This window comes from Ochotona curzoniae, unplaced genomic scaffold, assembly GCF_017591425.1.
Source record: "Ochotona curzoniae isolate NIBS_2020 unplaced genomic scaffold, NIBS_Ocur_1.0 contig_2692, whole genome shotgun sequence".
Lineage (NCBI taxonomy): Eukaryota > Metazoa > Chordata > Mammalia > Lagomorpha > Ochotonidae > Ochotona > Ochotona curzoniae.
Window position 1 is genome coordinate 4,521,596 of NW_024465556.1, and position 23,548 is coordinate 4,545,143.

General features: G+C 35.2%; 1 protein-coding gene across 4 annotated transcripts in view; it reads right to left on the reverse strand.

Moving 5' to 3' along the window:
- Positions 1-7,793: 7,793 nt before the first annotated feature.
- PCDH15 (protocadherin related 15) overlaps positions 7,794-23,548 on the reverse strand; it is a 496,526-nt gene continuing 480,771 nt past the window's right edge. For 2 of the 4 annotated variants that reach the window (XM_040975791.1, XM_040975788.1), the window contains 2 exons: positions 22,014-22,019; positions 19,272-20,589 (listed from right to left, as the gene is read on the reverse strand). In XM_040975791.1, the coding sequence (XP_040831725.1) occupies positions 19,272-20,589; positions 22,014-22,019 (1,324 nt within the window). Of the gene's footprint in view, positions 8,661-9,670; positions 9,780-19,271; positions 20,590-22,013; positions 22,020-23,548 lie in introns of those variants that run through there. The other 2 variants (XM_040975792.1, XM_040975790.1) reach the window with 2 other exon arrangements.

A 23,548-nucleotide genomic window follows, 5' to 3' on the forward strand; every position in this document is an offset into this window, starting at 1 on the left:
AAAATATGAAATGATAGTCTAAGAGTCATGCTTTTTACTGAAATATTGTATATGTAAGAAATTATAAGCATGTAAATTTGACTTACAAGCACATGAATTTCTTGAATTATAACGTTTTTATAAAATGAGAGAATTCAGAATACTTTAAGGAAAATGACAAAGTTAATAAACATTAAAAGGAAGAAGAAGGAATGAATCCATACACTATCGCAGATATTGCTGTTTCCAAGCCACCTTACGTCGGTGCACTCGCTTAGGTAAATCTTGTTAAAAATATTAAGAAGGAACAGTTAAACATAGGCTAGGATTTTCACAAAATTCAGCCTCTTAACTAATGGAAAACAGCCATGTTAGCACAGCAAGCACCAGACAAGTTGTGTTTAAAATAAGTTTATACGTTTACATATGATAGATTTTATAACAGATCCTAGGTATTCCCTGAATGTGTGGGTTGAGCCATCCAACTGGACTCTTTGCAGTGTAGAATGAGCTCCTTAAAAGTGGCTAGCTTTCCACAAAACAAGCCAACAAAAAGTGTCTAGCTTTTAAAAATCATGCTGAAGCCTAATATAGAACACACAAAAAGAAAATTGTTAGTTCTATTTATGTCTAAGTGCACATTTCTTCATTAAAATTATGGGAAATCAGTTTCTTTTAACTTGAATCATCTGTATAAAATGTCAATAAAATTTACAGTGGAATTTAACCAATATTAGAATCTGGACAAATCCATAAAGAAATGAAAGTACCTTTGTAATCATTTGTAACTTTTGTGATTACAGACATATCAAGTATGTTTAGATTAGACATTTAAGTTTATTTAACTGAGGTAGACATTATTACCATTTTCCAGTGGTATAGGAGTGAAATGATAAGCCCAGACTTACACAGTGTCAGATCTGGGAATGCTTCATTATTTAATGTATTTTTCTCAATTGTAGTTCATGTAAGGAGGTGCACTAAACACTGGAAATACGTGGGAGAATAAAATTTGTGTACAAGTGGGCAGCGCAGAAGGCAAAAAATTTAGGAATCATCTCTACACTCCATGGTGGTTTTGGAAAATATATTTCTCACAATTCTAATTGAGGTAAAAGACGATTTAAATGATCCCATCAGCAGCATTAGCAAGTTTGACAAAAAAAAAATATGAAAATAAGTAAGACGCACAGATAATGTTAGTGTTCCATAAAATGAAATAAATGTTAAACGACATGTGACTTGACACTAGTTCTGTTCTTTCCACACTTAGGCTGTGGTGTATCATTGCTATGAACGTAACTGATTATATGTGAAAACTATAGCGTTCATATGATTGAAGCTTTTGTCTACAGCTATATAAGTTACAAGTTAGGAAAGAGTTGTCCTTCAGATTCGGTAGCATGTTCTAGTTGCGTTTCTATACACATGTATGTATATCACGCAAACATCTGTGCTAGTTCTGTGCAGCGAAACCCTGCACTTCTTACATTTAAGCATAGCTTAGTGCCCACTTATCAGTTTTCCTTCAGCCCCCTTTCTCCTAGCATCACATCTTAGCATCTATTAGATCACCTTTGCTTGGACCTCAGATGAGTGAGATTGTGCATTTTCTTTCTTAAGAAGAGAAAGGATAACGGATGATGGGATTTTGAATGTTTGAAACCTATAAAAATGTTAGACATTTGAGGAAATAGAAATATTTACCCTGTTTCGACATTACATTATACAAACATGTATTGAAGTATCTTTTGGGCCCCATAAATCCATACAATTCTTCTGTATCGGTTCTCTTCTTGAAAACAGAATTAAGGAGCTTAACAACATAAATACATTATTTAAATGAGGAAAAAAGACAGGAATTTTAAAATATACTTCTATTCCTTATAATGTTTTAATAAGAGTTTGCAGAGCCAGTTTTTATTGTCAAACTGAAATAATAAAACTATACATCAAAAAAATTACTGATTTGTATCCACATCTGACAGAAATATGAGAAATCAAATTTTCAAATGCAGGTTTATTTTTGAAACATCATATAATGAATAACAATGGATTTTAAATTCTCTATTTCAGATTCTTCATACAATAACATAATATTAAGAACAGGTATTTGGATAAATAAATTGAGAAAAGCAGTAGATGGGTTGATACTTTTTCAAAGCACAGACAATGTTCGAATCTTTATACAGCTCAACTTAGGATAAAGTTAAAACGTGCAAAAAAAATTTCTAAAAGTGAAGGTTACTGTCAAGATTAGGGCAACTAAATCAAAAATAGAGAAAAATAAAACAAAGTAATTCATAGATAACTTGAAAATAGGAAAAATCTATCAATAAAAATAGAGGTTCTCCATATCATTTTGAACCTATCCCTCAGACTTATCGCTATATTGTTTGCAGGCACCAAAAGGTAGCTGCCCTGAGAATAGATTATTAGCACTTTCTGGCTATTTTACTAGTGAACTAAAATGGTTTAAAAGTTCCACTTACGGTATCAAATATAGAAGATGGATCAGAAAAAGAAACAAAAAAGATTGATGAAATATGTCTTCCCTTGTGAAGCAGTTCTCAAATATTTCTGGCTCTACTGATACACAAACATTTTCCCAATACTTTCATAGCAACTACCTTCTCCTGTTTGGAAGAACCACTTAGGATAAATAATACATTTTAACATCCCTGTTTACTCTGCAGCCTTTAGATACGAGAGACCCATCACATCCAAAAATCAAGACAAACTTTTCTTGTGTTTTAGAAAGATGTTTTTGGTGAACCTGTAGTTGACAGTATTTAGTGACCCTCAGAATCTATAGATAATGAAAAAAGATAATTCTAGAAAGAGGTTAGCATCTAGGACTTAGTCATTGAGTCCCACGTGGAATACCGTGGTCTGTACCTTGAGCATATTCTACCTTCTTTATTTTGCTAATGCCCAGGGAAATGCTGAGGGCAGCGTGGGGTACCGCATTAAAGCCTCCTCAGTCTGCAGCCCAGCCCCTGCGCCTTTTGCTTGCCTGAAAACTGGGGCCAATTCACAACAGCAACAGTAAAATACCCCCGTGCTTTCCTAGAAGGAAATCCAACAAAATTTATATAGAAGTGTAATTTATAGGAAGCATTCTCACAATTAAATATACTTGGGATGTCCCTGGTTTTCACAACTTTAATCCTGAGTCAGACTTATACAGTACTGGTAGTTCTGTCAAAGGAACGACTCAGTTGGTTCAGAATCAGTGACATTTCTGCTGTAGTATATATTTTATCCCAAAATATATGAACCAAATATTTAATTTGATTGTTCTTTGTAAAAACTGCTTATCTTTACACTATATCCATTAACTGAGAGATCGATTAAGCTCATGTTTTTTTTTCTGCTGAAATGGTCAACTTGAAATTGCTTGAATATGTCTACTAAGTAGTATGTACTTTTGTGCATTTCTTTGTAAAAAGCTTACTTTGAAATACAGTGGCACGTCATAAATCAGGACACCAGCACTTTAGTTTTCTGATGATATTCAATTTCCAGGATGCTCAGTTTCCAATTGTGAATAAAACAAGTTTTCAGAATCAGTTTTTTTTTTTCCCCCCAGAATCCAGGTTCTCAATTCCCATCTCAGGCTTAATAACTTTTTAACAATAACACACAAAACATACAAAACCACAATCTTATTCACAAAGATATTTAAAGTTACAACTAAAAAAAAAAAAGGCACAGCAACAAAGTAGATGTTAATAGACAGAAACCAAAAGGTGAAGAGCAGCCCGTGAAGCTGCATGTAGAGAAGCATCGTGAGACGGAGATAATGTTGATATCAAAAATATTAAATTATAATCCGTGGTCTGTGAACCAGTAGGGAAATATAATTTTCTTAATCTAATTTCTATAGAAAATATTTATACTAAATGCAATTGCTTTGGTGCTTCAGGGGGAAAAGGCCCTGGAGTTCAATAGTGTAGAGCATCGCCTCTCAACATTTCATATGTGTACAAACCTTAGAATCCTGTGAAAACGGGAATTGATTAGTCAGCCTGGAGGTACAGGCTTGTCTCTCTATTTTAATAAGCTGCTACTTAATGCTGACAATTTTTCTAATAAGGATATAAAATGCATTCATTTTTAAAAAAATCAGATAAATGATATGTTCATACATTTGATTTCAAATACTTTTGGAAATCTGAAAAAAAACCCACTAATCTAAATTGGCAAGGTCATGTTAATATAAATCATTCACTTTGGAAATATCATAACAAACTGTTAAAATGAGAAACATGAGGGAAGGGATTAAAAAATAATACACTATTCGGTCCTTCAACCACACTACAGCATGCATGAGGGGGTTGCATGAGGACTGACTCTCTTGGTACTGTGCAGAATCAGAGGTGAGCTATGTCTGTATCAGACTAGGTCCTATTCAACTGAATTCTCGAACTACGTTCATTCAGTTTACTGCTGGAAAATCTGCAAAACAGAAGGTAAGGTTGTCTTCTTGCTAAGGATATTCTGTTTTCATTTCTGTCAATGATGAAACACTGTGCTTTCTTTGGTGTTAAAAAAAAGATTTTTAAAAATTTAAAATAATATGCCCAGGTAAATATAATCTGACTCTGGACCTTAGGCACACAAATATATGCATTAAACTGTTTTATGAATAAATTAGAGTCGGGCAAGTTTAAATACAATAATGCATTTGAAATGGTGGATTCAGTGTCTATGGGCTTTTTCATCTATATAAATGCTTGACCCTGGCACATTCCTTTTTGCTGAGTTCATAAAATGATTCCTGTGCAGTGACATTCGTGGGAAGTGTCACCGACTCGTGTCTGCGCTGAGACAGGGATGCTAGTGGAGTCATTGCCTATTTGACTTTCCCCCACTCCTCCGCAACCCTGTGCGGATAGTAAACTTTCTGCATTAGTCTAAGGAATTATTTCCCTTCTAAGTAACAAAATTCTCTCCTATATGGTGCGGGCAGAGTTTGTGGAAGTGTTTGGGGCACCAGTAAAAGCTGCCAGTGACGTGGACGGAGATAGGACTTAAAGCGTTCTTCAAAAGGCCAACCTAGAAAAATATGTGCAGTTGTATATTGAACCATGAGGAAAATAAATTCTTGACTGAAATAATTTGCAAACTTTGCAATTCTATCTTCATTGCACAAATCAGGATAGTGTATGTAACAAATACATAAACCTGTAACTCAAGAAGTTTTCTAATTTGCTTTCACATTTGCCTATGGATAACAAAATATACTAAAAAAAAGTCTCTGAGGTTAAAAATGAAGCATAAGCTATGTTTATCAGCAAAATATAAATGATTGCTTACTAGATTATTTCACATTTATTACCATGAAAAAAATCCAAGACCCAAGAAAACAACTGAATGTTTAAATGATGGTGTTTAGTGGATTGAGTCGTTTGTCCAGCTTTTCTGGGTAAAACCATTGATAGAAATGTGAGTGCAAATCTGTGTCTCCTTAAATTTTAAAGCATACTGCTCAATGTTTTAGTTTGTGTACATGATATAAATTCCATACATTGTTTTCTCAGTGACAATAAAAAGCACAGTTTATCAAAAACTGAAGTACAAATTAAAATAACCTTTACAAAATCACAGTTTTGTCATTGGTATATGGAGGTTGTTCCAGGGACCCATCCAGAGCTCTTCCTCATCTGACTGTGTGTGGTCACTGTGCAATTCCAGTGTCTCCTTGAAACTCCTGCTGTCAACCACAGTTTCCTGTTCAGCTGTGCTTTTCACCCTGTTTCCCAGCTGCCTTGCTGCTGCGCGGTCTGTCCCCACGGGGCAAGGCGCAAACGTAACCATAGTTGGTCTTCTGTTCATTTTGTCTGTGGCAAATGGCCCCCTGGATAACGTGTTCAGTGGCATGTTTTCTTCACGTGTCACTGCCAACTTGTCGAGCTTCTTCAAGTGCTTCCCTAGTCGCACTGGGGAAGTGGGTTGTAGGTTCTCGGCGAGGCAGGCCCGGCGGGTTCTCACCACAGACCCATTCTGAGCAATGTAGATATTGCCGTTGATGTTGCTGTGGATGTTAGGGTTGTGCAGCCGGCTCCGCTGACATTCGAGAGCGCTGTCTTCTCCAGTTGAGCTAGTTTCATAATCTCGGTCAACAACCAGCTTGATCATTCTTTTTCTTGCCCACTGACCAAAAAAAAAAAAAAAAAAAGAGCTTTTAGGAAGAGCAATTAAACAGGCAAGGATACAAACTCCCATGAAACCCCAAACAGCGATATTTAGAAAGCAATGAAGGGTAAAGGAGAGAAACAGAAGGAGGTGTTTCATGTCAATCTTCACCACTTCTTCACTGCTTTTATAGCTTACTGATGCTTAAAAAACCATTGAGATGTAGACATTTCAGTAAACACAGGTATTCTTTTACAGCAAATCACTGCTCTGAGGAAAAGTAGATTATTTATAAAGCATCTGATTCATTTTAAAAACATACAAGTATCTAGGAGAGTTAAATGGAGAAGAAGGAAGTTACAACAATAGTATGTTTCTCCCAAAAGAGTAATGTGGTTTTGATCTGTGTCAATTGTCAACAGTTTGCATAGAACTCAGCTGGTGTTTTGATTTCCAAAAGCCTATTTTAAGATCAGGGTGGGCATTTTCGCCTTCAGGCTAGCATGTCAGTTACAAGCACTGCGTCCCTCATGGCAATGACTGGGCTGGACTGCTGCCTTCAGCTTGTGACTCCCCCTGCCCGCCAGTGCAGTTCCTGGGAGGCAGCAGTGAGCTCGGCTGGACTCCTGTCACCCACATGGGAGACCAGCCGAGCTTCTGTTTCTCAGCTTCTTAGCGGGTCCATCCCCAGTGTGGGGGCCTCTGGAGACTGACCCAGCAGTTAGGGACACCCCCTTTGTGTCTGCCTTTGAAATGGATCATTCAGGCTAAGCGTGCAGGTGTATGGTGCATCAACTAAGTTCCAATTAAGTTCCTAACTAAGAAGACTTTACACCTCATTTTGAGGTGTCGTCTTTGAGTTACGGCGACTCCATCTCCAGATGATTTCTACTGCTCACATTGGGAGTTAGAAGATGATGGCTCAAGTATTTTGGGTCCCTGACACTATGTGGGAGATTCATGTGGCAGTCGCCTTCCAAGGTCTAGCCTAAGCTGTTAGCCTGTGTTTTGGGAGTAAACGAGAAGATGAAGTATTTCTGTCTCTCCCTCTGCTTTTGTGTCTGCCTATCAAATAAAAGTATGAAACTTCAAAAGTCTTTACATTTTTAGTGTCCCAGGAAAAGATGTCCTACTCTGTTAAAATGATTTTTTTTTAAATCTAGCTCATTCTAAAAATTTTATTTAACTCCTATTTGACAATTGCAGTTTTAAATATATCATTGATAACAATGAAAATTTACATATATGCAAAGTTGGGCAATTAGAGGTTTCATTCATCGTTGCTTGTGCCACATCCTTTTGGAAAGGTGATGTTAAACTCTCATCCCCTCTCTAAATATATCTATATTTAACATGTAGATATGCATACTTGTATGTATAATACACCTGATGCTGTGCTGCAGTGACAGAAGGACTACCCGGATATTAAATACCGACTAGCTGATTGCATATATTCCTGTTCACTACCACAGGAGGGACTAGTCAGGTCTACTCTGTTATCTTCCTATACATAAAGCCATTTGAATAGCATAGATTCACTCCACGTTTGCTGGTCTTAAGTCACAGCTGAGCCATGATCAGTTTGGTTCCTACCAAGAGCGTTTCAGAGAACAGAGAAGGCACTGCACACAGGAGCACTCCTCACCGCGAAGCCCCACCTACTGTGCGCTCTGTTAAAGGGCTGTGTTGTAACCTTCGGAGCTCGCTCCTGGAGAGGGCTTTGGCTGTGAGTTCTTGCTTCTGTCATACTCTGGCACCTGAAAACCCCACGGAACGCCAGACATGCTCTGGCTACTACTGCTACTACTGCCTCCTTCTGACTCCTCCTCGCTCTCCGCGCCTCCTTCCACGGAGGCCGACTCTGCACTGCCCTCCTCAGGGGCACCCGGGGCTTCCACATCTGCTGCTTCTTCCTCGGGGGCCGCTTCGCTCTCCTCCTCCTCCTCTTCGGGATGTTCTTCCACCTCCGCTTCGTCCTCGGCTTCTTCGGGCTTCTCCTTTCTACTTTTGACCTCTTTGACCTCCTCAACCACGGGCTTTCTCCTGGCAAGAAAAATGTTCCTCCTCGCTTTCTCTCCTTCCGACTCCGTGGACTCGGACTCTTCGGATTCAGGGGTGGAGCTCTCCTCCACCTCCTCCTCCTCCGAGGGCGTCTCGGACTCGGACTCCACCGTGGTCTCCGACTCGCTGAATTCGGATTCCTCTTCGCTGTACTCGGTGTAGTCGCTGGAGGATTCCTCCTCCGATTCCACGGTGCTTTCTGTGGCTTCTTCCTGGTCCAGAGTTAGTTTCAAGTAATCCTTGTCTTCTTCCTCGAGGCGTCTCTGCCATTCTTCAGCCTCAAGGTCCACCGCGGCTCGCTTGTCCGCTAGTCCTCTGACTTTCTTAAAAATCATGGGGAATATCCTGGCTCGTTTCCATGTTGTATATGTAGGTTCCGCTGGTGGCGGCTTTTCTATAGTTACAACTACTTCCTCCTCCTCCTCCTCGCTAGGCTCTCTAATTTCAACTTTTGGTTTTTTAATTTTCTTTGGAATTTCCTGAAAATTTGAAAATGCAATTGAAGTGTCAGGATAATTAGGCTATGGTAAGGATAATAGGATACCATTCCACCCAAGTCAAATGGTAATGAAACTACAGGAATGATAGTTTCAGAAAAGTTTAACAATATATTGTTTAAGGACACAGGGTAATGGGAAGTACATTTATTCATAGTGCCCAAGTCTGATCTGTTGGGATTGTTCTTACTCAGTTTATTTTGAAACTTAAGCTATTAATAACTGATTTTTCCACTCCTAATGCTTGACTTTTGTAAATAGCTTTATTACACATTCATTGGAAGTGTAAGACTTTCAAATAATCATTAAAATATTATAATTTACTTTCTAAACATAGGTAAAGTTTAGGTTTTGAACACTGTAAGGCTGCGGTGATATTCAATGATCTTTTCCTAGTGGGTAAATTTCCCAAATAAATTGTCCACAAGAAAAATGTAAGAGTATGTTAGAAGTAGCTCATGGTAAGTTAAACAGAAATCATATAAAATTACTTTGAAAACATTATTAGAAATAGATGGAATCTACATTTCACATGTTTTACCTATGCTAGGTTATGAACAAAAATAACATCTGAGTTGCATGTTTATGTTTAGAGCTTTTTAAAACGGAAATTTCATTATAACGTTCTGGAGATGTAATATCCATATATTTAACATATTATAAACTATCAATCACATTATTGTAAATTATATTAAATGCTATTATAGTTAACATTGGTTTAATATCAATATGGATATTTAATAACCATTAAGTAAGGATATTACTTCATATGTATATAGAATATAAACTTAACTATAAAATTAGTTTCCCTTCCCAGATAAAACTAGCATGATTATAATTCCATATTTCTTCCAACTTGACTCTAAAATTAATGTATCTTCCAGACAGAGCTAGCATTGTTAAAAAGACCCTGAAAAAACAATGAGTAAATGACTAGGATTCTGAAAACCACATTCTGTTAATGAAACAGCATAATATTCTTTCAATATTACCTCTTCCTCCTCATAGTCTTCCTCAGCTTCACCAACCACTTCACCATATTCCTCCTGTCCAGCAGGTGGCAGCAATCGACGGCGACTTCCATATTGAGGCATTTCATACCTGCAATAGAAACTCAAAACTTAAAACATTTTTTCATGTGGTCTGTGTGGAATGTACCATGAATGATGTTTTCTTCTATTTGTTTATGAATCAACAGATATTGTTACAGAACCTATTTGGCCACTTGTAAATTACAAAGCTCTAGGGTAAGACCTATCTGATGACCAAAGACATTTTCCATATTGGTATCCTGGAATAGCAACAGAGTTATTTCAGAGTTAAATTTTTGGAAAGAGTAGAAGGAAGAAGGCATGTTGATCTAGTTAAACAATGTAGAACACAAAATGGATGTTTCTGCAAGTGGTACAGCTCATTCAAAATGTAAAATCTCTATTGTTATGGTAGAAGTTTGCCTCAGCCATAATCGAAAAATGTTCCACCATTTTCTACTTTATTTTCTGAAAACAGCTAACTTATGTGTACAAAAATGACTTTGAAATATTCATTTTTAGATTATGACTTTGCCTCTTTATTGCTCTTGGAGCAAACTTGACTAGAAAAGACATGGTGAATTGAGGAATTGAGCAAATATGTTTGAATTCTATTTCTCAAATAATTTTAACTATTTCTAATATCACTCAATGTCAATGTGAAGCATCAGTACAGCCCTCAGTATATAAGAATGGTTAGAACTTACTTGAAAATAAAGCCAGATATATTATTCATAGGAAACTACCAAAATGACATTTTAAAAATTTATCATTGATCATGAGCATTTAATAACTTTTATTAATAAAATATGACAACAGGATTCTGAGTAAGAAATCTGAAATGTACCCATGCTCATAACTGTAATATTCTTGTCCAAGTTCTTGGCCAGGATCAATTCCAGACTCCATGGATAACTCCTATCATTCAAAAAAGAGAAACTGCATTTGAAAGCAAATTCTTAAAGTAGTTCAATTCCATGTCAGATTTCCACAGCTAGAATTCGATGACTCTCAAAGCACTCCTGTCAAAATAACTTCAATCGTAATATTTAAATATATCCAGTTTCTTGTTGTTGTTGTTGTTGGGACTCTGCTACACAGAATTGTTCATTGGATATGGAAGGGGAAGGGGGACAATTCAAGGAAACATTGTGTCTTTACTTCACATACAATCATTGTCTGATAATAATATGCATATTGAGAATTTGATGTGTTATACCTCCCAATGAGGTTCATGGCGTCTACTATTTGTGTACCTAAAATAATGTGTTGGAAGTAGAGAGGCTTTTTCAAGATTTTCAGTGTTAAATCCTACACAATACTGATTGTGTAAGTTTTCCTGATATATACTTTTGAAAACAATTTCAATAACTAGTAAATTCAGTTTTTGTGGCTTTTTTTTTTTAACATTGCCCTTTTTAACATATTGGACAAGATCACTAAATTAGCTTTGCAATAGAGTCAAAAGTGTGGGTGAGAAAACAGGATATCCACAGAACAGGTTGGCATGAATTCCTAAGATCATATTTTAATATATAAACATTAGTTGATATAGATGCAACAGTGAGCCAAGAAGAGATTGCCTGCTTTAGGGTTGTTGACATTTTCAGACAATGGAATTTAGCTGTTTAGCTTCTCCATTCTTATTTTTAGAAACTGTATCAGTGTCAATAATTCTGTTTAGGTAATATCACCAAAACTCTGGATATGCTTCTTCTAAACTAAAATGGATGGCCAGGCTAGCACTACATATTTACACAGGAAAAATGTATTTGATGGAACTACGACTAGTAAGCATGATTTCTCATTCTTACGCCTTCCCCAGTAGTGTTGTCATACAGCTAGGTTCATAGTTGCCTTTGGCTTTGCCTTCTGCTATTGTTTCTCCTATCTAATCTCTATTTGCATGACTTTCCCTTGGATTCTTTAATTACTTAAACTGCATTACCTTTATTGTGCTGATGATTTTATAGTCATCTTGGTTATATTTTGTGAGCCTATTTAAAAGAATCCAGTAGTAGTATAAAAATCCATTCATCTTATCCTGCTTAATGACTAAATTAAAAACAAATCAGCAATAGGATGTGTTGGCAGGCACAGATAGAACCTGGAAGACCCATTACCTTCTGAAGATATTATAAATTGAATAATTTATGTTGGGAGATGTTTGGCAGTAGTACCAAAGTTAAATATAACCATGAGCACTTTCATAGTAATTCAAATTATCCTTATATACAAAATGTGTACTTCTGTATACAAAACACAATACTCCTATCAATCAAATTTGAACTGATTATTAAAATTCCATGAGATAAGTACAGTATTACATTGTACAACATTGATGTATTGAATGGAATGATGAGAAACATACTAAGGAAAAATGAAACATATCATATTCTATTTATGTTTATATAATACTCTATAATATTCTATTCTATTTATGTAAATGTCAAGATTAGTTACCTTTTAAGGGTATACAAGCCGGGCAATGGTTAGGTGAAGAGAAATTAACATGTGAATGTTGGTAGGAAGTGTGTTCTAGAGAGCTATTAAAATCGATAGACATTACCAGATCATCTAGTTGAATAATTTGTACAATTTTGCATCTATAAATAACAAAGATAAGGTAAGGAATAAAAATTTAGGTAGAATGAGGCTACAAATTTGGGCCAAATTTAGATTTAGCTGTACCTACTGAAATATTTTGAAATAAAACATGAGGAGTTTTAAATTTTGATGCATCTAAGATTTAATAATGACATAAGCACATAGGTCTCAGAACTAAAACTTTTGAACCCCTTTACCAATGCATATACAATTTACTATAGAGAATGAGAAAAGAACTTTGGTTTTGAGCTGAATCTCATTAACTTATTTAATAATTACAAGCAATACAGAATAAAATATATCTTGGGAGAATGCAAGTATGTGAACTCGGTCAAATTGTTACAGGCATGCTCTATTCTTAAATGGGAAATTATGCTCAGTTATTTTTATCCAATCACTGGATAGCTTACAAGTGGACAGGTAAGGATAGAAATTAGTAGAGAAGAATCATCGGAAGAATGCCTCTTGGACGCTTACACAAGAGTGAGGAATACAACATTAGCCCTTCAAAAGAAATCAAGGAAGGACCTACTGACCAGGAAGTTCTCTAAGTGGATGCAAATAGACTCTGGTAGATTTAAGATTTTAGAAAATCATGCAAAATCATATACTAAAAAAGTGACATTTTATTCACGTTTGCTAACCACACAGAAAAAGCCTATAATTTAAAATTTTGAATATTCATAAATGATGTAACCTTAAGATAACAAAACTGGGTATGGACTTCTTTCTACTAAATTCCAGTAGCTGAGCAAGGAGCTTATATATTATATATTTATTCCTAACATTTCATGAATGAAATCATGGACATTCAGGAGGATGTGTATCTTCAATAAGATTTTGCATCCTGGAATTGGTTTTGGGATTTAAATCCACAGCTCTGGCTTCTGAGTTTGGGACATATTCTTTGCTAAAAACCTTATAAAAAACCAGATTTGAGAGGGTAAATTCTAAAAAATGCTTCTCCTTAGCAAAGGTTGGTTTACATTGTTAGGAAAAAAGAGTAATTTTTTTGTAAGCATAAGTTTGTAAAGCAGTAACGCTGTGAAAAAAAGAAGTTTAAAGGGTAGGTTTCTGTTTAATTATAATAGTGTAAACAAATAGAAATAGGCATTTGTTGCATATTATAGGTCATCTGGCATTAACGTGTGCAAGGCAAATATCTGACATGATATTTGAGTGCAGATGCCAGCATTCTTGCTCAGGAAGTAATGTAAGGAATTGAGATTCACCCAGTACATGGTGTTGAGTTGCTTCCGTCAGTGGTGGTTTGTATAGGCCTTATTTGTCTAATTCTCAGAGAAAGAAGCCAAAAATGTGGCATTTGACCCATTAGCAAGGAAGTGGTACGGTGATTCCCTTTCGTCATCATTTGTTTCAATGAAAATCATTTTCTTGTCCTAAAATTGCATCATACTGTCAGGCCCCACCCACTCTACCTACATATATCAGCATCTCTAGTCACATGACAGTATCATGAAACCAAGTAAAGTTGCAAAGACAATGAAAATTGATACCTCTGGTTTAAGAAGAGAAGGCCTCAGCAGTTGTTGTTGCTGCCAAAGGAAATTAAAATAGAAAGAACTTTTAGAAAATAATTGAGATGGAAAGGTAGGCTATGACTGAAGGGAGAGAGACAAAAAAAGGTGACAGTTTAAAACTGGTTGCCTTGGAATTATGATTCATTACTCACGTGACAGCTACCAAAAGCATGAGGTAATATTCTGAGTCATTATTTACGTTGAAACAAAAAATAATCATGGATTCACTTTTCTGAATGTCATAGTTGTTTTAGCTACTACCAAATTTTAATAATTGGAAAAAGCAGGAGTCAGTGAAGATTTCTTTAGGGCTTAAGGTTCAGAATTGAAAGAGCTGCTTATATTTCTGAAAACCTTTTAGATTCACACAGCGTTTGCAAATTTAACCTCGTTTTAAATTGTCCCTCTTTTTTCTTCCCAATCACAAACATAATCAGGTTCATTGGGAAGAAATATAGAATGATCAGAAGGATATGCTGTCATGGATTCAACATGGAATTTAAAACAAGATCCCCACTCTCTCATTTTCATCAAAATGCAGATTTCTTACACTCATGCAACAATGCATGTTTCCGAAGAGTTTTGGAGTTAGGAAAACTGCTCTCAGATAGTGTAGTCATTCTTTCTTCCTCCCCCTGTCTTTCACTTGTACTTCTGTAAGTCAGGTTTATTTGGTCTATTTTGTGATAATTTATACTTTAACAAGATGGAAGCAAAAAAAAAATGTTTCCATTTTGTGATGATCAACTCTTTGGAAGGACAGTTAATAATATGTATCTTTGCTTTAAACTTTTTTATTTGAAAGTCAGAGACGGAGATCTTGCATCCATTGTTTCACTTCCCAAACAGCCAGGGCTGGCTGACGCTGTCTCCTATGGTTTGTGCTCAGACCTGCCTACTCTGAAATGCAATGCAAATGTCCCAAGTGGCATCTCACACACTGTGGCAAATGATAAAGCCAGCAAGGTGTGCCTTAAAGTGCACTGCATTTGAACCAGCTGTTGGGAATGGTCAGTAGTACAGATAGTTCACTGAAGTGGGAGAAACTTAATGATATAGTGGCTGAGTTAACCTAGTAGTAATATTCATTGGAAAAGAAAGGAAAGCTTACATTAGTGATACTTGGGTTCAATTTGTAATCTATTGTTATAATCCCTAAAAGTTAAGGTTGTTTATAGAGGCATTAAATTTCACTTCCATGTGTTCTAAGGCTTGCATATTCAAAACTATACAGCCAATAGGAACATGTATACATCTCAGTTTCTTTACTGATAAATTATATTCTAAATCAAATTAAAATCTCAATGGCATTGTTGGCTAATACAGCTTACGGTGTAATCAGCCCAAAGACTGTTAGGCAGACTGGCCAATAAGTTATCTATAGACCAAGTCTTATTCATGCAATAGAAAAGCCAGAGTTTGCAGTCTGACTTACTTATTTTTATAATCTTTAAGATCTCTTGCTATAATATGAAGACAGGATAGAGTTTTAGGCTGGTACAAAGAACAATTGAATGATGCTCTTATTTCTAATTTAGAAAACAAATTTGGGATGGTGTCATAATGATGAGTAAATATTGAATAATTTAGAACACAATTTTATTCTTATAAAGGTGAACATTTGATCGTTGTCCATTGAATGTTAAACTTAATTCCAAGACAAAGACCAATGTTGTGGCACAGAGGTATAAGTCACAGTGTGCAGCAGTAACTTCCCCTGATAGAGTGGCAGTTTGAGTCCCCAATTCTCCACTACCAACCCAGTCCTGCTGATTTTATGGGAAAGCAGTAGAAGATGGTGCTAGCACTTGGGACCCTGTTATCCAAGTGGGAGACCAGTGATGGTTTCTACTTCCTGGCTTCACCCTGGCTGTGGTCTGGCAGTTGGGGCCATTTGGGGAGTGAACCAGTGCTGGAAGAGCTTTTCTGTCTGTCCCTTTCTTTCTTTTGCTCTGCTTTTCAAGTAAATAAATGTGTAAAATGAGAACAAATGCATAATATATATGAAACTGTAAATCATACCTGTGTTTGTTGAAATGTAGTTAAAAGCCCTAGTTTGATAAGACTGTACTTTAGTCCTACCTATTTCACAGTTTCCTGTTATGTGTGGCGTAACACCATAAGCCCTTACCTCTGATGCATAACCTCTCCTGTAAGGCAGAAACGAAGAAGTCAGTGTTAAGCATTTTGGCTTTTTTGATTAGACAAAGTTACTGAAAGGCCCTTTAAAAAGAAGCTGAGCAATACTGAAATCACTAAAGACAGTCACTTAAGGCTGTCTCCCAGGGAATTATATTTTGTAGCAATGTCATGAAAGGAGAGTCATACTTCCATCTCAGACCTTCATTCTATCAGAGCAGAAAAAGGTTTTAAAACTTTGTTTTATTTCAATAGCATATAATACACTTACAATCAAGATAAAATATTATTTATGGTACACAGGTCCTCATATACCTAATGCATTCATTGTAAAAAGAGACGTTTCTTACAGAGAGAATATAACATTAGATAAAAAAATAATCCTCATTTCTGGAATATAGTCTTCCTATTCATTATAAGATGTTTCTCTGCTTATTTCAGATTGATTTGTAAATAATGAATTGAAGGTATTCACTATCTATCCAGGGTCAAATATATTAGTAAAAATAGATGAAAATTTTGAGAGACATTAATTACAGCTAAAAAATAGTATCACATAAGATTGATAAAACTAGTAGTACTTAAGTTGGTGAAATATTTGACTATACATGAGAGAAATGCAACTACAGAATATTCAATGTTGAATATCAATATAAAAACCTTAAAATTTATTGCTCATTGAGTAGCTAAAATATTAGATTGATGTTGACCATGCAATATGGAATTAATATAAAACTGCAATGAAAACTTACTATAAAAATGATCTCCACAGAGATCATTTATAATGTGGTTAATGCATGGATCAGTAAAATAATTGTAAAATTAATAAAACTTGTCCTTAATCCTATGAACATTTGAAATAGTTCAATTTTACATTGTATTTATTTGTGCCCTTTGATATTTGTGGAATAATCCTATTATCTTTAGAAGGCTTCAAATTTACTCCTTTTCTATCTTTTAGTACTAATTAAGTTAGAGGAAGTGGGTCTTCACATTTTAATAACCACCAATTCACATATTAAATGCATTATCCCTTCAATATTTTATATGATATATCAATATTAGCTATTATTGGTATGATTGCCAATCTGATATTTATAAAATCGGTCACATAAGTGATGTGCCACTTAATGTAATATATATCCAAAGTGTATTATTCAATTTAACCATTTGTAAGTATTAGTTTGATTTGAATAGCAGCAAGTGCTTAGTGATCTTGAGTGTGCATTATAAGGTATTTACCCATTTTTCATTAAATGTTAGTAAATGCAGATAAATTCTTTTTCTAAAGGCAGTTGCTATGTCATGGTGGTTATGGTTGTATAGAAGAGAATATGTAGTTTTTTTATACAAATTATAGATGTTACACAGAAAATGAATTTTCTGAACATAACCATAAAATTATTTAAATAAAATATATCAATAAAATAATTAAATTTAAAGCATTTACAAAATGCTTGGGAGTTAGAAAATGCTACTAAAAATTTTGATTATACAAATATTGTAAAATGATGTAGAAAAAGCAATTATATCATCTTGTAAGGCTGTAGGTGCCTACTCAAGAATGTTCAGAAAAATATTTCATTACTCACTAGTTAGAAATCACATATTAAAAGCTTTTCAGTTTTAAATGTAAAGACGTTGGTAGAAATTAGCTTAGAGAAACGTACATTCACATTAGTTTCACACAATTGTGAATAATACCTTGTCAGAGTCCGCCAAATAGCACAAGTTCTCATGCATATGACCAGCTGCCAACAAAAACTCCAACTGAAGTGTTTCAGTGAAAGAGAGAAAAAAAATCACGTTCAAGAACCCCAAGAAAGAAATTACTCTTGAGTTGGATGACAGAAGTCGAAGCAGATGTGCTAATGAAAATAACTAGTCTTACATTTTATTTGACTGATCTTACTAGCCAGCTCCCAGTCTTGAAGAAACGTCACAGAACCTAAGAGTTGAACCAAAGCTTTGAAATTGTTCATTGTGGAGCTCTCCATGGATTTTAATATACTTACAATGGCAATGGTCATTATCAAACATGACAGTTTGCCTACATTTGGGAATTGTACCTTTTTCTGTGTAGATTGATATCTTCTAAAATATCAAACTCTAGAGTAAAACAAATGTTTTTTTTTTTTAAATAAACATTTCCAGTAATTCAAACTCAATTCCTGAGCTTCATAGAAAGAAAAAGAATTACGTGGTGGGCACAAATTACACTAATTTACAAAGCAATCTGATTCAAAATGCCCATGGTCAATGAGGGCTATCTATTAAATGAGCCCTGAGAATAGAGTAACTATTACAACTGGAAAAGTTTCTTCTTACAATAGCAATTTTTATCTTTGCATAAAACAAGAAGCAGAGGACTCTATAAAGGTGGTAACATCTTTTCATGTATAATCTGTCTTAATCTTTCTTAGTTCACTTTGTAACTAGAGACAAAATACAATATTTTATTTGAAGTAAAATCTTATAAAAATAGAATTGCTGTAATGTGAGAAAGCAAAATTAGGTAGCTCTGTAAAACACTTGTGGGAACAATGAAATGCCTTACAAGAGTCAAGAACTTGAGATTTATTTTCAGTATAAATAAGGGAAGGGAAAGCATGATGAGAAATAAATAGAATAAGACAGCAATTGAAAAAAGTGAAGGAGTTACCAAATCTGTAAGCATACCAGTAAGATAAAAGCAAGCCAAGATAACAGATATTCTTATAATGAAACAGATTACCACATAATGTAGCACCTGGGATTTAGATTTGTCTTAAATCTGTTTTCTCCTGCAGTTCTAGGTACATAGTGTTTTATTTGGTAGTACTGTTTTCTACCAAACACAGGTTTCAAAAAACAAAGGAACCCAAAAATTCCACTTCCAGCTTATTTGTAACAGACTGCTTTCTTCCCCCTAAGTAGTCATGTAAAACTGTTGAAAAATTAAATGAAAAAAAAAAGTAAAGTCATTGCATCAACATATTAATCAAGCCTTTGGTTTGAGTTGGATATCATATTCATGTCCAATATACTCCAATGAAAAACAGATGAAGCTACTTACTTTTAAAGTAAATGTAGGACAAATAATGCTAATTTGTAGTTAAGAAAATTAAGGTAATATGAGTTAGTAGTGATGAGGTTAAACTTTTTTAAATGTGCAAAAAAAAAAAGTTTTGCACTGAGTTTGGGGTAAGATAATGGAATCTTCTTTGATGTTCCAATGAGGCATTTGACTTGATGATTATAATGAAAGATTTGCCAGGTAAAACAATAAAGGGACATTATAGTGAAGTAGATTGGCTGTGAGATTGCTTTTCACTTCCCTCAACAGTGTCATTCAAATGTTCGTGCTTTTGGTCTGAGGTGTTTTCCACACGCGCTCTACCTGAAGTGCAAATTGTCAGGCCTTTTGAAATGTTTGTGGGAGGATAGTTTCTTTCTATGTGACTGTACATTCTAGCTACTGTTTTTTCAAGTTCTGCTAAATTTTTAATATGTTTCAGAACCCCCTTTGGTTCTTTCTGAGGGTCAGTATTACCCAGTGTGCTTTGCTGTGTCACAGAGGAGTCACTTTCCTTGGCAGGTGTTACACTGGCAGTGCACTCAAGTGGTAAGCAAGAACACTGTGCGGACAGAACTGGAGCTGCAGAAGGAAGCGGACTCGGATGAGGAGGCATTGGTGTGCGAAGAGGAGAAGGAGCTAAAGGTAGGCAGAGTGGAGGGAAAGGACAAACAGGGAAAGGTGTAAGGACAGGTGGAGGAGGAGAGGCGGATAGAAGGGAAGAGATGTTTCGTGGGTGGGAAAGATTTTCAGAATCGTTCCGTTTGGTCCCGACAGCCAACAAAGAAGTAGGTGTATAGTCTGGAGACTTTAAAGCACTCAGAGGAGAAAGTTCCATGAAGGGGTCATCAGGAGAAGTGATAACATTAGGTTCCGATTGGAGTTCCACAGTTTTTGAAACAGTTGGCAAAGTGGAGAATGGCAAGTGAGGCCAAGGAGAGGAAAATGAAGACGTGGAATGTAGAGATTTTAACTTCTGGGCTTCTTGCACAATCAGTGTTTCACCATGCTGCATTTCTGTCAAATTTATGTCGTCAGTTGTAAGGGATGAACTGTTGCTACCTCTTCTGTTTGGGTACATCCCCGTGTTTCGATCTCCAGGCCACTGCACTAGATCTATGGTTTCTGGCCTCTTTGAAAGCTTCCCCATCAGTCTCCTTGGCAAGCTGATGGGCTCTCTCCAGATCCTCTTAAATGTTTCTCGAGGACCCCTCAGAGACTGACTCTTGACCTGTGTTTTGGGGGGAAATGGGTTTACAAACTCTGTTCTCAGGGAAAAGTTATTGAAATTTGTCGATCCTTGGCGTATGTGTTCCTTGTAAAGAACATCATGGGTACTTAAGCTGTCCTCACGAGATAGAAGTGAGAATTTCCTTGTAGAATCCAGCTGGTTATTCTCAAGTGATCCAGTTGTGTGAGGTGGCTTGGGAGCGTCCACAGTATTGGACACAATGGGAATCCCAACTTGATGAGGTCGCCTGTCTTCTGAGACTGAGTTATTTCCCCTGCTTTGTTGAAAATGGTAGAGAAGGAAAAGACTTGAAAGAAAAGAAGATAATGAAATATAAGGAAACAAGTTGTGACATAGTTTTCATGAGAAAGATGTTTTTTATGGTTGCCATTATTCTACAAAACATAAAAGGTCACACAGCACTGATCTACCGAAGCAAAGCATCACTGCAGAGTCCCTAGTCTTCAAAAGAAAAGGAAGGGGAATCTTGGCAGTTGTCAGTAGCATGGGAAACTTTCACTGAATAATGAAAGAATTTGGGCCAATCTCTTATTTTTTTGGCTAGCAAAGAATCCATGTCCACTCATGTTCACAGTTCTCCAGATTGCAGCTCACCAACTAAGCCTGTCATTTCAGGTCCTTTAAAGATGTTCAGAGCTTATTGTTTTCGATAAAAGATAACTGGCTGTATTTGAATCGTTATCTATCATCTCTCATTTCAACAACATTCTGTCTTCGAGCTAATGGTATTCTTCTATCTGATAGAAAAACTTACATTCTATTTTCCAGGTTAAGCGAACTAAAACCATAAGGGACATAGGGGACAGTTTTACTGACAGTACGCAATCAGATATTTGAGAAATTAAATTTGTTAGAATCTTGACTGATCTGCTTTAGTAATTTGGAAACATTATAAAAATTGCCAACCAGAGGAGAAGCTGCTGGTATTTGACTTCACATATGATTTGGATACAATTAAGGTGAGCCTGAATTCAGAATATTTACATTAAAACTTATTGGTGTCACTAAAATATTTACTCATGCAAATTCACTCAAAAGTAGCCGTAATTCATAAAAAAAAATGTGAGCAGTCATTTAGCACAAATGAAAAGTACTTCTGATGTAAATATCAGGACCTCATAACCACAAACATTGCGTGATGCATGGATTTTAATAGGCTTAGGTCTTATGTAAAATCCAAAGGACAGATTTGTTTTAATTTCTGTTTAGTACTTAGCTATCTAGGATGAATTAGACACATTGGTAAAGGAGGGCAGTAGGTCAGGAAATAGAATTATATAGATGCACATAGAGAATTGTAATGTTTCTTTTAAGAGAAAGTACAATTTTAAGAATTCTCGCAGGTCAACCTGAGTAAAATAGGATGTTGGCATAATGTATGTTAAATGAATGCATAACACTTTTGTTTCTTAACTTTGAAAAGCCATTTTTAGGATATGTCAAAAGCTGAACTTTGATTTTGGGGGGAACAATGCTATAGAATCATGCCAATTAGTTTTGGCTGAAAAGCATTAATAAAATTAACAAATCAAATTTTGAAGTCCTTCACAAGTAGGCACAAATACTGTACATTTAACTCATTTTTAACTCATGCCACCTCAAAATATTGGAAGATGAAAGAGGATTACTATATTCATAGCAAAGCAGTACTAAATCTATTCTAGAATACCTCCTTGCTACTGCCCTCGAATTAGAATGGTATTTACTTACTTATGCCTGTGTGTCCACAGGTGAGAAACAGAAAACATGTGATAGAGAGAAAAAGTTTTAAATATTGTTAATTTGAGATGATATTGAAAATTCTAATAGAAACTTGACTTACATATTTAGTGGTCACAGTAAATACACAAAAGAAAATGCATATTTTATATTTTCTTTGTGTTTATCCACAAGAATGATATTTAATGCTCTAGATTTAATCATGTATGATTATTTCAATGTCTTAACACATATAACTAGTGGTGTACTGACTCCAAATGAATAAGATTCCTTTTATCAAGACTGAAATCATCCATATTTAATAGAAAGGAATCTTCAGAGCGGTAACTGTAAAGTTAGGGTGTGCACACTGATTTATAAGAAATCTATTGTAATAAGCGACTGTTGAATCTGTTATGTTGTAAGCAAGGTTTTCCAAAGCTATCTTTGATGTTTCTAAATAGCTGACAGTAATTTCTTTGACCTTTAACTTTTTCCAAACTCAGAAAGATAACTAAATATATAGAACATAAAATGTTTCAATAAATTGATAATAAGCACACATCTTTAACTGTAGCTAAAATTATATTCCTTATAGGTTACTATTAGAAAATCAACTGCATAAAACTATATTGATTTCAAAAAACATTAGTTTGCCTGCATGTGTTAATTTTAACATGAAAATATATCATTCATTGATACCATACATAAAAACACTGACTTGCATACAATACTTTTTTAGCTTCCAAACATTTGGTACAGAGGGATTTTGACCTAATCAAACAGAATCAAATCATATTGGCTCAATTCCTATATTCACCAGTAATTAAAGAGACCATCACCTTAAAAAGTCCAAAAAATACATTTAAAGATGGAAATAGAATGTCATGCATTTAGCCATTTAAAATTCAGCTTTTGTGTAAAATCATGAGTGTTTTTATTATTAGCATTATTTTCAACAAAACCCTATGCATTAACATGGAAATCATATTAATGCATTTGTTTGGTTTTACATTAAGAGATGAATTTCAGGAGTTTTGAGGCTTGCTTCAATCCTATTAGTAAATGCTACCATTTCAGTATCTATATTTATTCCATCTGCTGTGCCAAATTCCAGTGCCAGAAATCCTTCTAAATATCTTTTGCCTTTCAAATGTAATGATCTCATGTTTTTTTTTTTTTATATTCACAGAGGACATATTCTCCAATGAAATACTCAGCATCGTTACAAATTCGGCTGGAAAGTTTTTTGTTTAATGCTTCAAAAATATCTTTTAAATTACTATTCCAAATAGTGCAGTAATTATAGCAATCTAAGATTAATATGATAATGATATTGTAAACATTTGGGCATTTAGTACATAAATCATTTGTTTCCATTCACACTGTAGTATATAATGTCCTATAAAGGTATGTTAGAAATATCTGATTTTAAATACATTTTCTTCTTGATACCAAATAAGGAGTTATTTTATTTCTTCATCTCCTAGGATAGCATTTTATTTTCTTAGTTTATAATTTGGCAACATATGCATGCATATCCTTGA